Source organism: Rousettus aegyptiacus, unplaced genomic scaffold, assembly GCF_014176215.1.
Source record: "Rousettus aegyptiacus isolate mRouAeg1 unplaced genomic scaffold, mRouAeg1.p scaffold_m13_p_8, whole genome shotgun sequence".
Lineage (NCBI taxonomy): Eukaryota > Metazoa > Chordata > Mammalia > Chiroptera > Pteropodidae > Rousettus > Rousettus aegyptiacus.
This window is the reverse complement of record NW_023416311.1, coordinates 5,668,068-5,681,995: the sequence shown is the minus strand read 5'-3', so window position 1 is coordinate 5,681,995 and position 13,928 is coordinate 5,668,068. Positions and strand designations below refer to the sequence as shown.

The 13,928-nt window shown below is 41.2% G+C and overlaps 1 protein-coding gene and 1 long non-coding RNA gene across 4 annotated transcripts in view; one reads left to right on the top strand and one right to left on the bottom strand.

Annotated features, from left to right (window-relative positions):
* LOC118606928 overlaps positions 1-13,928 on the bottom strand; it is a 75,480-nt gene that overhangs the window by 30,841 nt on the left and 30,711 nt on the right. The window lies entirely within an intron of this gene.
* GSPT1 (G1 to S phase transition 1) overlaps positions 8,644-13,928 on the top strand; it is a 30,517-nt gene continuing 25,232 nt past the window's right edge. Inside the window, exon 1 of one of the 3 annotated variants that reach the window (XM_036226322.1) lies at positions 8,644-8,679. Coding sequence is in view for 2 of the 3 variants with exons in the window: in XM_016156896.2 (XP_016012382.1) it covers positions 8,992-9,355 (364 nt within the window). In the remaining variant the exon portion in view is untranslated. Of the gene's footprint in view, positions 8,680-8,776; positions 9,356-13,928 lie in introns of those variants that run through there. The other 2 variants (XM_016156896.2, XM_016156897.2) reach the window with 2 other exon arrangements.

Genomic DNA, 13,928 nt, shown 5'->3' with positions numbered 1-13,928 from the left:
GAGTTTGAATCAGAGACATTTTTAGAATACTGGGCCACCCCGATGGAACCAGTGATGTTTTTAAGCCAGAGATTTGTTTTTAATTCAACTGATCAGAAAAAAGCTTATTCGTCAACATGAAGCTTTAGAAGACCCTGACGGGCGCTGGCTTGTGCAGTTTCTGATTGTGTCCCTATGCAAGACATACCAGTGATGTGAGGCTGCCATGTGTGAGGAAATGGAGAATGAGTCCTAGCTTTGCAGTCTGACAGACCTTGGTTCAAGACACTCACTCATGCTCTCTGAATGTCCGATCTCTCCCCTTGGCAATGGAGACAATGTGACATTAAAGACAGATAAATTTTGAAGTGACATTAAAGATGATAACCAAATGACCCACCAATTCCATTTCTGGTTATATACCCAAAAGAACTGAAAGCAAGGACTCAAGATAGCTGTATATCGGTATTCATAGCAGTATTATTCATAGTGGTTGAAAGGTGGAAATTGCCAAGTGTCCACCAGCGGAAGAATGGATAAACAAAATGCAGTTTACACCACAACGAAACAGTATTCGGCCTTACCGACATGGACAAACCTCGAAAACATGCAAAGTGAAATTAGCCAGACACAAAAGAACAAGTCCCGAATGATTCACTTCTATGAGGTACCTTGAATAGGTACAGAAACCAGTTGTCTGGTTTCCCCAGGCACTGGAGAATAGGGAAGGGAGAGTGGGTAGTTCTTGTTTATAAAATTTCTGTTTGGGAAGATAAAAAAGCTCTAGAGGTGGGTGGTGGTGATGTTTGCAGAGTAATGCGAATATACTTAATGCCACCGATTGTACACTTAAAAATAGTTAAAATGGTAAATTTCATTAGGTATATGTTACCATAACTTTTTAAAGTAAAAGAAATAGAAATAATAATAAAGGAATATTTATAAATTATAATTGCTGTTATTACATATTTGTATAATATCTACATTATTTAACAGGCTACCCACGCAGCTTAACACCACTGAACCCAGTTGGAGTTTTCCATCTCCCACCTTCCCCAACGAGGGGTCCGTACAAATGTGCTGACCCTGGAAAGAAAGATGTCAGGCTCTTAGGTGTAAAACACCATAAGCAATATGGAGTACAAATTATACCACAGGAATAACGAACCCTGATTTCTGCAGAATGAATCAACTTTTCATCTGAATCAACTGATTATCATCCGACTTTCCCTGCGCTCTCTCCATTATGGGTCTTTTACATTCACAAAAGGGACGTAACGAGATAATCATTACAGTGATACAGCTAATTCAAATGTAAATCAATAAGCCAATTGAACCTGGGGACTACTGCTATTTAGACAACTTTTAATGGCCATGCTGTGCTAATACTGGAAGCTGGCTGAGAAAAAAAGCAGCTCTTAGGGTGGTCCCGGTAGCTTCATTCTACTTCAGGGGAACAAAGGCATTTCCAGAGGGATCGGCAATCATTAAACTTCCTGGATTTTAGTCACGGAGGGCACCCAGAATCATGCTGGCTAAGACTTCTGAATACTGTATAAGCATTTCCTCTGGTTGGATGGTCTTGGAAAATGAGGCCTGCAAAGTGACGTAAAAGATTTACTCATGGAAACATCTCCAAATTCTGGGGAACCTAGACAACTGGTTTTTGTAACAGTTCAGTGAAAAGGCAGTAATAAATACAATGCAACCGGCGAGGAGGCCAATTGCAGCCCAAGAACGGGTCAATTGACTCCTTAAGACAAAGCTCTCAGGGTCAGTGGCATTGTGATCGCATTGGCATTATCGAATATTACCAATACCATCATCACCTTCTGCTATCGATTCAGTCTTTCATTACGTTTTTTTATCTTGCCCAGCGCAGTCTTCTTTGTGAGGAATTGTTTAGGCATTTTGTGACTCATCGAGATCCCTTTTTCCGGCTTCTGTTCCCCTTGATGTCAGCTCTTGAGTAATCTCATTCTAAACTGCATTTCCATTAATCCAGATTTAAATTTGGTGATGGTTTCACAATAGCGAATATACTGAAACCCATTGAATTGTACACGGTAAATGAATGTATTGTACGGCATGTGAATTAAATCTCAACAGGCCGTTAAAAACAAACTTCATGAAAGGAAAGTCTAACCCAAGTGGAATCACTTCCTCTTCTGCAGTATTGGTTGCCCACGCAGACAAAATGTTTGCTGGGTGAGGAAATTAAACAGCAAAACAGCATATTTTCTGTCCATTATAGTGATCTAGGCTAACATGCTACACTGGTTCCAAATTTCTATGAATAATTCAGAGTTGGCTGTACTTAACAAGTACAGAAAACTGAGGACTCAGTAGTTTCACTTCTGAGTATTGAACACTATGAATGATTCTCCAACCTCTGTGTTTTGCTTTGAATAGATGATTTGTCTCTAGACCAGTGGTTCTCAAACTTGGCTTCACACAGAGGTCTCGCTTGGGATATATTTAAAATGAAGCAATGCCCAGGTCCTACCCAAGACCAGTTAAATCAGAATCTAGAGATGGGTTAGACTGAAGGTTCCCCTAAGTGATTTTAGTGTGCATTCAACAGTGCAAACCACTAATTTAAGAGATCCCCTTTCCACAAAGAGATACCACTTCACACCCTGGATGGATGCTTAACAACAACATTAGGATAGCTATTTAACAACAACAACAACAACAACAAAATAGAAAATAACAAGTGCTGGTGAGGATGTGGAGAAATTGGAACCCTTATGCCTCACTGGTGGGAATTTAAAATGATACACCCACCATGGAAAACATATGGAGGTTCCTTTAAAAAATTACACTTAGAATTACCATATGATTCAACAATTCTACTACTAGGTATATACCTAAAAGAATCGAGAGCAGGGACTTGAGCAGATGTTTGTACCACTCATTTTCATAACGGCATTATTCACAAAAGTGAAAAGTAGAAGTCACCCAAGTGTCCAATGACAGATGAATGGATTAAAAATGTAGTGTATAGGGACAATAGAATATTAGTCAACCTTAAAAGACAATTCTGACATGTGTTACAATGTGGGTGAATTTGAGACCATTATGCTAAGTGAAACACGGTGTTTGTCACTATGGGATTCCGCTTATGTGAGGCACCTAGAGTCATCAAAGTCATAGACTTAGAACGTAGAATTGTGGTTGCCAGGGGCTGGAGGAGAGAAAAATGGGGAGTTATTACTTAATAGATATAGAGTTACAGGTTGGAAAGATAAAAAAAAGTTCCCGAGATGAATGGTGGTGATCGTTGTACCATAACATGAATGTACTTAATGCCACTGAACTGTACACTTAAAAAATAGTTCAAGTGGTAAGTTTTATGTATATTTTACCACAATAAAGACAGACACAGAGAGAGCAGAGAGAGAGAGAGAGAGAGAGAGAGAGAGATCTCCTTTTTAAGAATGAGTATGTGTCCCAATTCAAGCCAATGACATGGGAGGAGATACCACCTGGGCTTCTTAGAAGAAAACTACAGAATGAGATACTCTCTTTTGGTTCTCTGGTCCTGGCATCTGGAACTCCGTAGCTATCTTGGGACCAGCCTGAGGATGAAGCCAACGCTCGGAGCAGCAGACAGATGGAAAGATGTGGGACCTTGGTGATGTCATGAAGCTACTGGACCAATGGACTCAAAATCCAGTCTTACTTTAGGGTTTATACTTAGGTAAGATAATACATTTCTTATGGTTACATCCTGTCGGAATCGAAATTTCTGTAACTTGCTTCTAAAAGGATGCTGAAACCGTACAAGTACTATTGGTATATCAAAATGTTGGAAATAACTTAGAAGCCTATCAGTAGGGAAATGGGTAAATAAAAAGATGCATAAACATGGATGGAATTACTCTATAGCAGTTAAAAGACAAAAAAAGACAGGTGAAAGTCAGGTTTTATATATTATATGTAAACTTTAAAACAATATAGTGAACTTTCACTGATTTGTATGATATATATATATATATATATAGTGTTTTTAAATAGATTATATGGATCACATTATATATAGTGGTTGCCATTTTTGAGGGCGTAGAATGGGAGTGGGATGGGGGTAAGAGAGGCAACACATGTATTAGAGTTGTTTTATTTCTGATCTTAAAACATGAAACAAGGTGATGAGATGTTAACAACTGGCAGTCTTGGGAGACTACGTAGGTATGTGTTAGTGATTCTTTAAGCTAGTCTATACTTATAAAATTACCAAAGGTGAAAAAAAAAAATCCCCCTTCCCCGGTGCTACCCCTAGTCCAAACAAATTTAATTAAGGAAGGCAGAAAAAAACCTTTTGGCAAAAATTTGGGAAACAGAGGCTGAAGTCTGTATAATTACAAGTGGGCTACGAGAGTTTAGAAAACATGAATTTTTGTTGGTATGAGAGTTTTTAACCTTTTAACTATTTACTTTGAAATAATTATAGACTCACAAGAAATTCTGAAAGGATGCTGACGCTTGTACAAGTACTGTTGGTGTATCAATATCACAAGAGGTCCCATGCCTCAATCACCAAGCTTCTCCCAGTGGTAACATCTTACATATCTATAGTAGACTAACAAAATTAGGAAATTGACATTGCCACAGTATAATTAAGTAGACTCTACACCTTACTGAAATTTTACCTGTTTAACTTTTCTTTTATCTTTAATGTCTCTAGGTTACAAACGCAATTTGTTCATCAGTGAAGGAATAGATAAACAAGAAGTGGTACGTCCATACGACGGAATATTATTTGGCCATAAAAAAGGAATATAGTACTGATTTTCATGCTATACAACATGCATAAAATGTGAAAACATGCTAAGTGAAAGGAGCCAGACTCAAAAGGTTCCATTTATTTAAATGAGTAAAACAGATAGATCTTAGAGATGGAAAGATAGTTCCCAGGGGTGAGGGGAAAGGAGGATGGTGAGCATGTTCCCATGGAAATGGGAACTGTTCACATAACAATTATAGGTTTCCTTGAGCCATGAGGAAAATGTTTTGGATCTAGACAAAGGTCGTTATGCAACATTATGAACATTATGCAACATTATAAATCCCACTAAACTGTTCACTTTAAAATGGTTAATTTTATGTTATGTAAATATCACCTCAATAAAAAAAATTTTTTTATAGCAATTTGCTTGTTGTAGGAAAATCTAAACACTAAAGCATAAGAAAAAATTGCGATTTCCTCTTCACATTCAATCCCGCCCCATAAATATGCCTTCTATTAACTGTTTAATATGTAACTGTTCATACTTTTTAAAGTATAACACATCCTCCCCGCTGCTCCCCCAAAAAAGTATAATGTACAAAGAGGTACATATATGTCTTTCTCTCTCAAATGTTTACAGAGCACTTTATCCACCCAACAATGTTGTGGATGATTCGTACACAATAGCAAATAAGACAGCTTGATGGAATTGATTTTTTAGTAGGAGATGGGTAGTAAGCATGGGAATGAATAAGAATTTCAGATCGTGACAAGTGCTATGAAAAAATAAAACTGGTAAGAGGGTAGAGAGTGATGTAGGTTAGTGGAGGGCCAGAGTGTCTAGGAGAGGCCTCTGAGATGAGGATGCGACATCTGAGCTGAATGATGACAAGAAGCTAGATAGGTGCTGATCTAGGGAAAGGAAAAAACTAGATGCTTTTAAAGAAATAGAATTGTACTAGATATATCAATCGACTACATAGTCTACACACACTGGATAGCTTGTTTTTCTCCTACTTTACCATATATTAAAAACGAACTTCCATGTTGGCACTGAATCAGTTTTACTCTTTGATAGTTGCATATTATTCCATAGTACTGATATAATATCACTTATTTAACCATTTCTCTGTTGATGAACTTTTAGGTTGTTTCCAGTTCGGAACTATCGCAAAATGGCTAGAAAGAACAGTGTTTTATACCTTATGCTTATATTTCCGTAGAAAACACTTCCAGAAGTGAGACAGCTACATCAGTGTGTATTTGTGTGCACGTTCTCACCCACTAGAACCCTGGGACGGCCGTGAATTTTCATATCAGCCTTATGATCAAAAGCATAAAGCGTAAACTCTAAGATTCAAAAACAAAACAAAGCAATGTACTGTGTGGTTGACTAAAGGGGGTAAATGCTGAGACACTGATTCAGTTCAGAGGCAGAATAACTAATGGAGGATAAGAAGACGGCAGAGACTACTAGGCGTGCCAGCTGGTGGAATTCGCATTGGAAGATGGGAATTATCTGTTATGAAATGGCTCAGACCTTGAACCAGTATAGCTTTGCAAAGTACAACTATTGTCAAACTCACCCTGTGTGTGCCTCAGAGAGAAGAGCAGGATGTCCTTAGAAAAACTCTTCTGAAAGTTGATAGTCCAGGGTCTCAACAGCCATAGATGACTATGAAAGGGCAGTATAACCCCAAACTCTCTAGTGATTCACTCATTCATTCATTAAACATTTATTAAGCCCATTTTGTGTGCCAGGCTATTGGGCATTGGGAATATAAAGAAGATGAAGAAAAGATCTTGACCTCAAGTTACTCAGTCTTAGCGCAACAGTAATTATCAAGAAGAGCTTTTCTCTCTCCAGCTGGAACAGTGCCTCATCTCTGGTAGGTCAAGGCTTTTGAAAACCAATGGAGTGGATTCTTTCCTGAATATTCATAATTATCCTATTGAGGGACTTAGAAGTTAATGACATCAATTGCTTTTCTAAGCTGCCGTCTTAGTAGTTTCTGTCTTTGTCCCTAGAAGAAGCACCAAGCACAAAAAAACTCTAATGTAATCAGATGTGAAGAAATAACCAGTGCCCTATTGGTAATACAAATTGAAGTATGTTATCCAATGACAGTGACTGGAGAAGGACAGTGTGGTTCACTGTTTGAGTCAGCTGCTTGTGTTGACAATTTCTTTGAAGTAGGTTGGGGAGTACATATTTTGAGTGAAAAGGCACTTTATTTTGGACACATTTTCTTTTTGTAAATATAAGATGAAAATATCTCATTAAATAGTAAAGTAGGTCTCCTGTATATAAAAGAAGGTCTGATTTTTATATGAATTTTGACAAGTTCTCTGTAAATCTAAGGGCAATCAATAGCAACTTAAAGTGGGGCACTCTTAAGATTCAACTGAGTCTTCACAGAACTATGATAGGCTATAACTAAAACTTTGTATTAATCAGAGGAATACATTATCTATTGTGGAAAAAAAATAGAAAAAAAAAACCAAAAAACGAATGTCCAAAAGAATTCAGGGAGCATGGACCACAGGTGTGATGAGAACCGTATAGCTGGCCTTGTTATAATGAAAGTCTCTGGTTCCTTCACCTTTACAGTTATGTGTTAAGGGGGAAAAAAAACCAACAAAATTTGCTACTTTAATATTAAACATAATTTCAAACTGCTTTAGTGTAGGACTTGTTTTAAAAGGTAATTGACAGTGTCGTTTTTGACCTGTTTCATTACGTTGGGCTCTCTTTTATGTTTAAAGTATATATATTTAAAAGCAAAATGCATATTTAGATCTAAATTATGGGCCTTAACTTGAGATTGTTAAGAAACGTCTATTGTCTGTGTGTTCATGTGTTTAATTATTAGCAGATTAGTTGCACTCTGTCTAGATTCCTTGAAGAAAAATATCAACAATATGTTTTTCTCTGCTTGGGCTTCACATGGGTAAATTACAGGAAAACAACGGATTCTCAGAGCCACGTTATTTCCCTACTTCATGTAGTTCGATCTAAGTATTTCTCTTTTGCTTTTTTTCTTTACCCTGTTTACCCAAACGCAACCAGTCAACGTAAGATGCAGTACTACAGGAATACGTGATCCGACCATGTAAAAGAAAAACACTTCCCGTAATGGAGCATAAAGAAGCTGGACCTATCAAAATAACCCTGATAGTGAGGTACAGTTGTATACGTCAAGGAATACGGCAGTCCTCTGTTTAAATTGCAAAGCACTTGGCTGGGAGGTTTGGAAGGGATGAAAAAGTTGGGTGAAGGCTTTAAATGACTAGTCAAACAGTGAGTCATTGAATGTTTCCAGTTAATAAACCCCTCTGCTTGGGCAGTGCCTGGGCCCAAGCGCTTTACGAGCCACATGGCAGTTTAAGTTGTAGTCTCTCTCCGTTTTATGGTCTCTTCCACCAAATAAATGCATAAAATGAAAGATGCTCTGCATAGGCTTTGAAATTTAGGGCAAAACCTGGCTAGGGGGAGGAGAGATGGAAGGTGGACAAAATAAGAACAAGGTAGGGAGAATGTGAAGCAGAGAATGCAGAGAGGCTGGTAACATGAATTTTCAGGAGTTGAGAACTTGTTTTCCACCTTAGAACTGCTGTCGATTATCTTGCATCCTCTGCCTAACAGGACCAGTGGCCCACGCCCCAAGGGCTGAAAGGCTCGCGGCCTGCGGCACAGCACCAAGACGCACAACCGCTTGCCCCAGTCCCTGCCCCCACCCGGTGACAGGTTGGGCCGCGGAGCTGCGACTAGATCTTCGCCTCCTCGCGCTGCCTGCTGGGAGCCCGAGCCGCTTCCGGTTGCTCCGGGCCCGGGAACTTCGACTCCCGTCGGCCCCCGGGAAAGCCGTAACCAGGTCGCGCGAGCGCTGCCGGAACTCGTAGTTCCATCTTCTGCAGCGCTTCATAGCCGGAAACGGGAACGAGCAGGGCCGAGAACTACCGAGGCGAAGGTACGGGTGGCGGCGGGGGGGGTCAATCCGCGCCGGGCGTGGGGTTGGCGCTGAGGCGGTCGGAGGTGGTTGGGGTTGGGTGGGAGGAGATCCGCTCGCACACACGAGGAGGGTTGAGCTGCCGCCGCCGTCGTCGCGAGTGCGGGGTCGGGACTGGAGCTGCCGCCGCGACGACGCCGGGGATTCTGCCGCTAGCCCCTGGCCCTATTGCTTCGCCGTTTCCCAGGGTCAGTGCGGCCTGCTCCTTCCCAGCCGGTCGCCCCCGCCTCCATTTCCCGCCCTCTCTTCACCACACACACGGCCCCCCCGATCATGGATCCGGGCAGTGGTGGCGGCGGTGGCGGCGGCGGCGGCGGGAGCAGCAGCGGCAGCAGCAGCAGCGACTCGGCGCCCGACTGCTGGGACCAAGCGGACATGGAAGCCCCCGGGTTGGGCCCGTGCGGCGGCGCCGGTGGCCCCTTGGCGGCGGCGACGGCGGCGGCGGAGGCCCAGCGTGAACACCTCAGCGCGGCCTTCAGCCGGCAACTCAACGTCAACGCCAAACCCTTCGTGCCCAACGTCCACGCCGCCGAGTTCGTGCCGTCCTTCCTGCGGGGCCCGGCCCAGCCGCCGGCACCTCCAGCCGGCGCCGCCGCCAACAACCACGGAGCCGGCAGCGGCGCGGGAGGCCCTTCGGGTAAAGGGCCAGGACACGGGAGGAGGCCGGGCTGCTAGGGCGGGAGTAGCGGCCTGGGGGCCCGAGCCCACCTGGGATGAGGCGAGGGTGGGATAGGTCGGGCGGCGCGCCCCGCAGGGCCGGGGGACTCGCGGCTCTGGGGCCCAGTGGCACGTGGGGTGCTGACAGCGGCGCCGGCAGACCTGGGTGGGGCGGCCCTGGGCCGAGGAGGCAGCCTGCGTCGGGCGGCCGTGGCCGAGGGCCGGACGGGGAGGGAGAAGCGCTGTAGGGACGCCGGCGGGGCCTGGGACCCGCTCCTCCCCCGGGGCTGCAGTTACCCACATGAGAACCGTATGGGACGGAGAGGGGGCAGCGGCGGGTCAGTAACACGAGGCCTAAAAGTGCGGACATATGGAGTCTGGAGTCTGTTGTGTGGGCGTAGAGAGGGAGATTCGATGATTTGGGGAGGACGAATGGTCATGTTTTCCCTTTAGGCCTAGGCGAGAGAGCGTCTCGCTGCAGTTTCTATTACTGAAGCTGTAATTACGTGTTAAACATCGGTGGCACCGAACCGGCCTGAAGGAATCCCAAGATGCATTGCAGTCTTGTGATCAGGCAGAAAGTGTTGGCTATCAATACAAAGATCCTTTTCACCCTTAGCATTTTGTAAGCTTGTAAAGTTCACAAAGTGTAATGAAATTAGAGTTCCTCACTTAATATTAATGTGGGTAGGAAACTACATTATTTTTCTTAAGAGGGAGTTGGACTTTTTTCCTTGTCATTGACACATTTCGAATTTTCATTGCGTTAAAATAGTTTACCTTTTTCAGGTTGCTTGGTATAAGACTCTATGTTCATGTGTCAGTAATTAGTCGTTCAGACATTTGAGCATTTGTTATAACTTAATAGTCACATGCCTTCCTGACCATAGCTAGTAGACGTACTTTCTATTGTTTCAAGTTAAGTTAGGTCTTTAAAAATCTTGTATTTAGGGGCTGCTTAAGTGACAGCAAGCTTTCAGGTACTGACTTTGTAGGAATATCAAAGGAGTAAACTTAAGTATTCTCCCCAAAAATGCTTATTTTAGGAACTATAACATTTGTAGGGGAGCCTTTAACAACCAGTAGTATTTCTTAGATAAGCGGACAATGTAAAAGTGCTCTAGGAGTTTAGTTTCTTCAGAAACTTTTGCTACAATCTTCTCTCTAGAGGCAAAAAGAGAAACTGGAGAAATACTTTTATGAAGTATATGTGAGCACACAGTTTGGATTTGGTTGTTTATTGACTGGTATTTCTTTAACTTGCGTGGGCAGTTGATGTTTTCCCTTTGAACAAGGAACTTAGCTTTTATTTCTTTGATTAGATCAAGCAATTTTTGCTACCTAAACTGGTTCACTTACCAGCTCCTAAATGTACCTCTTTCCAGTACCTTGACATGCGGATCCCTTTTGTTCATTCTTTTTTTGGCCATCCTCTGCCACCAGCACCACTCTAGCTAGACCTAAGACTGCATTTCCAGCCAATCTGGTCATCAACCAGTCAGTCATCAAAGGACAGCCATCCTTAGAACAGTGGTTTGGAATGGTGGTCACTGTTGAGTGACTAGGCATTACCTCTTAACGCAGGAGAACTTCTTGTTGATATTTGCCCATTTGCAGTTTTACTCTTAATAGTTTTCTCTGTGACATTATAGAAGTTGGAAATGTAAAAATGTGTAGTTAAGTAGTCATAAGAAAAGTGCCTACCATATGGTCAGCTTTTTCTTTTTTATCAGAAACCTATTTCGGTGTTACTGACTTTACCAGCTGATTCTACAAAATGTCAGTTAATGTTTAAAAAAAAAATTGTCCTCTGTAGTGTATATATTTAAAAAAGACTGGCTTTTCAAAATTGAGGTCCCAGGTTATATGGGGCTGCTGGATTGCATGTTCCAGTCCATTCAGGTCTATAAAATACCATCAGAGCAGAGAGCTATGCTTGGAGAAGGGGAAAAAATGGAAATGGCACTTAGATTAAAATTTACAAAGGGGAAACCATGCAGTCTGCAATTTTTTTATAGTGAGGAAATAGACAGTAGGGCTAGCATGTTTCCTTTTGTTAAGCCATACCTAAAATTTGTGGTGGGTGTGTTTTTAAACTAGATATCAGGAGAGCTCTTGAAGGAGTCTAGAGATAGAGCACTAGAATGAATGACTTTTAAAATGTGTCTGTTTAGGATGACTATTTTGCTTGACAATAGGCTAGTTTGTTTCCAGTATTTATAGGGGTGCCTTGAACAGATCAATAGAGGAAGATGCTTTTGTACAAAGTGTCATTCACCTTCCCTGAAAGGCTGCTGGTTATGCTTGTTTCCAGCCACCCCGAGATCAGTGTTGACCTAGAAGCTCTTTAAAATTTAATATAGGCTTCCAAAGAAATGATTAACTGGAATCCATTAAGTAATTCATTTTAGAGCAACTCTCTACAGAGCAAGTAAATTGGCTAAGGCATGCTCTTTAAAAGTAGAGGTCCTGAAATAATTGAAAATATAGAAGACAAGGGTTATATGTACTAGAATGAATATTTTCTATTATAGAGTGTACTTATTTTAAGTTCCAATTTGCACCTAGTTCAGTCTTTTTTTTTTTTTAATTAAATGAGAAAAAGATTTAGCAGTATTAATCAGGGAATACTTGGTGTCTTAGTCTGTTTGGGCTGCTATAACAAAATACTACGGACTGAGTAGTTAATAAACAACAGAAATTCACAGTTCTGGAGGCTGGACGTCTGAGATCAAGGTGCCACCCTGATTGGGTGAGGGGCCTCTTCAGAATATTGGACTGTTGACTTATGTCCCCACATAGCAGAAAAGAGAAGGGAGCCCTCTGGGGCCTTTTTTGTGAGTGCACTAACCCCATTCACTAGTGTTCCACCCGTTCCACCCTCGTGACCTATGGCCTAAGAAAGGCCCCACCTAATAGCATTACTTCAGGCATTAGGATTTCACTTAAGAATTTAGGGGTGCGGAGTGTGGGGGGGGGCACAAACATTCAGACCATAGTACTTGGATTTAATAACAGCCAGAGCTTTTAAATTAATGGCATGATGGTCTTTACACCATCTGTCCCTTAACACCTCTTACAACTCTGCCACTAAAAAATATAGAATAAAACCAGCAGTCCTCAGAAGGTCCTCACAGGAGGATTTTTCTTCAAAATGTAGCACACCATATTGTGGAACTTACATTTTAAAGAGAAATGTTCTGTTTTGTAATGTTTGGTTTTTGCTGAATGCCTTTTTGTGGGAGAGGCATTTGCTTTTATATTTTTTAATGACTGAGATAACAATTCACATACCATAAAATTCACCTTTTTAAAGTGTACAGTTCAGTGGTTTTTAGTATATTCACAGAGTTTTGCAACCATCATGACTTGGTGGATGCTGTTCATCACTGAATAACCTCTTGGGTCGGGGAGCAGAATAGAGAAGATACAGAATTCTAAGTAGTAATGCCAGTTCCTCCAGAAATACTATTATTACGTTAAAATGTTACTTGTTGACTAATAAGTTTAGATAGATAATAGGTAAGGTTCTTGGCTTTATACTTGTTTTCCTATTCCTCATAAGATTAAAATGCCTGCAATAACAATTCTAATATAAAGGATTTTCAGGCTTATGTGGGACAGTAAATGGAATAGAGTAGGCAGAGGAAATCAGGGAAAAATATTGTTCCTGGCGTGTTAATTCTTTTCCTACCTCGACTTACTAATTATTAGATTAATAGATTTGGGCTCTTGTTTCATGATTTTACATGCTTCAAACACTGGAGCAGGAGGATTTAGGGAACTAGTGCTGTGCTAGGTTGAGCAGCTGTTTAAACTGTTAGAAAGTTTGGGAATAAACCATCTTTGGAGCAGGTGTTATTTAGTGCAGTTACTACAAAGCTTTTGCATTCATTTATCCTTTGTTTATATTTCACCTTTTCTGGAACTGTACTGCACAAAAGGCAGCAATCAAAACTTACCAGGGTGAGTTAGGAAAATACCGTGGAGGATAGATTTGAAGTCTTGTTTTGCTTGTTTTGTTTGCTCAGGAGGAAATGTCTTAAAGTGTTAAAATACTATCTGGTTGAAGAGAAAGGAATGAAAAAGATCTGATAACCTTCTGGAGTGTGTTAGCAATATTAGAATGGAAGTTTTTGAGATGTGACCCTCTGGTTTTGCTCAGATATATGTATGACAATTAATGAATTGCCCAGAGAATGCAGGATGATATTCTGGCACTTGAAATAACACCACAAAGATGAATAAATTGTCCTCAAGGAGTCTAGAAAGGGATCAGATAACCAATTTTCTCTTACAGAAGATAAACACATGGTAAGAGGGCCTTACAAAGGGTGTAGAGGGCTTTCAAAGCTGAGAAGAGGAATTGTTCACAGGTTACCTTGTTACAGGTGCTCTGTAAATAATTTCAATCTTATTATCCTACTCTTAAAACACTTTCTGCTGTCGTGAATACTGTTGTGTTTTTTGTTTTTTGGGGTTTTTTTTTTTTTGAGATATGATTCACATATAAAATTCATCCTGGGTTTATATAATTTAAGTTTGCTTGGAAT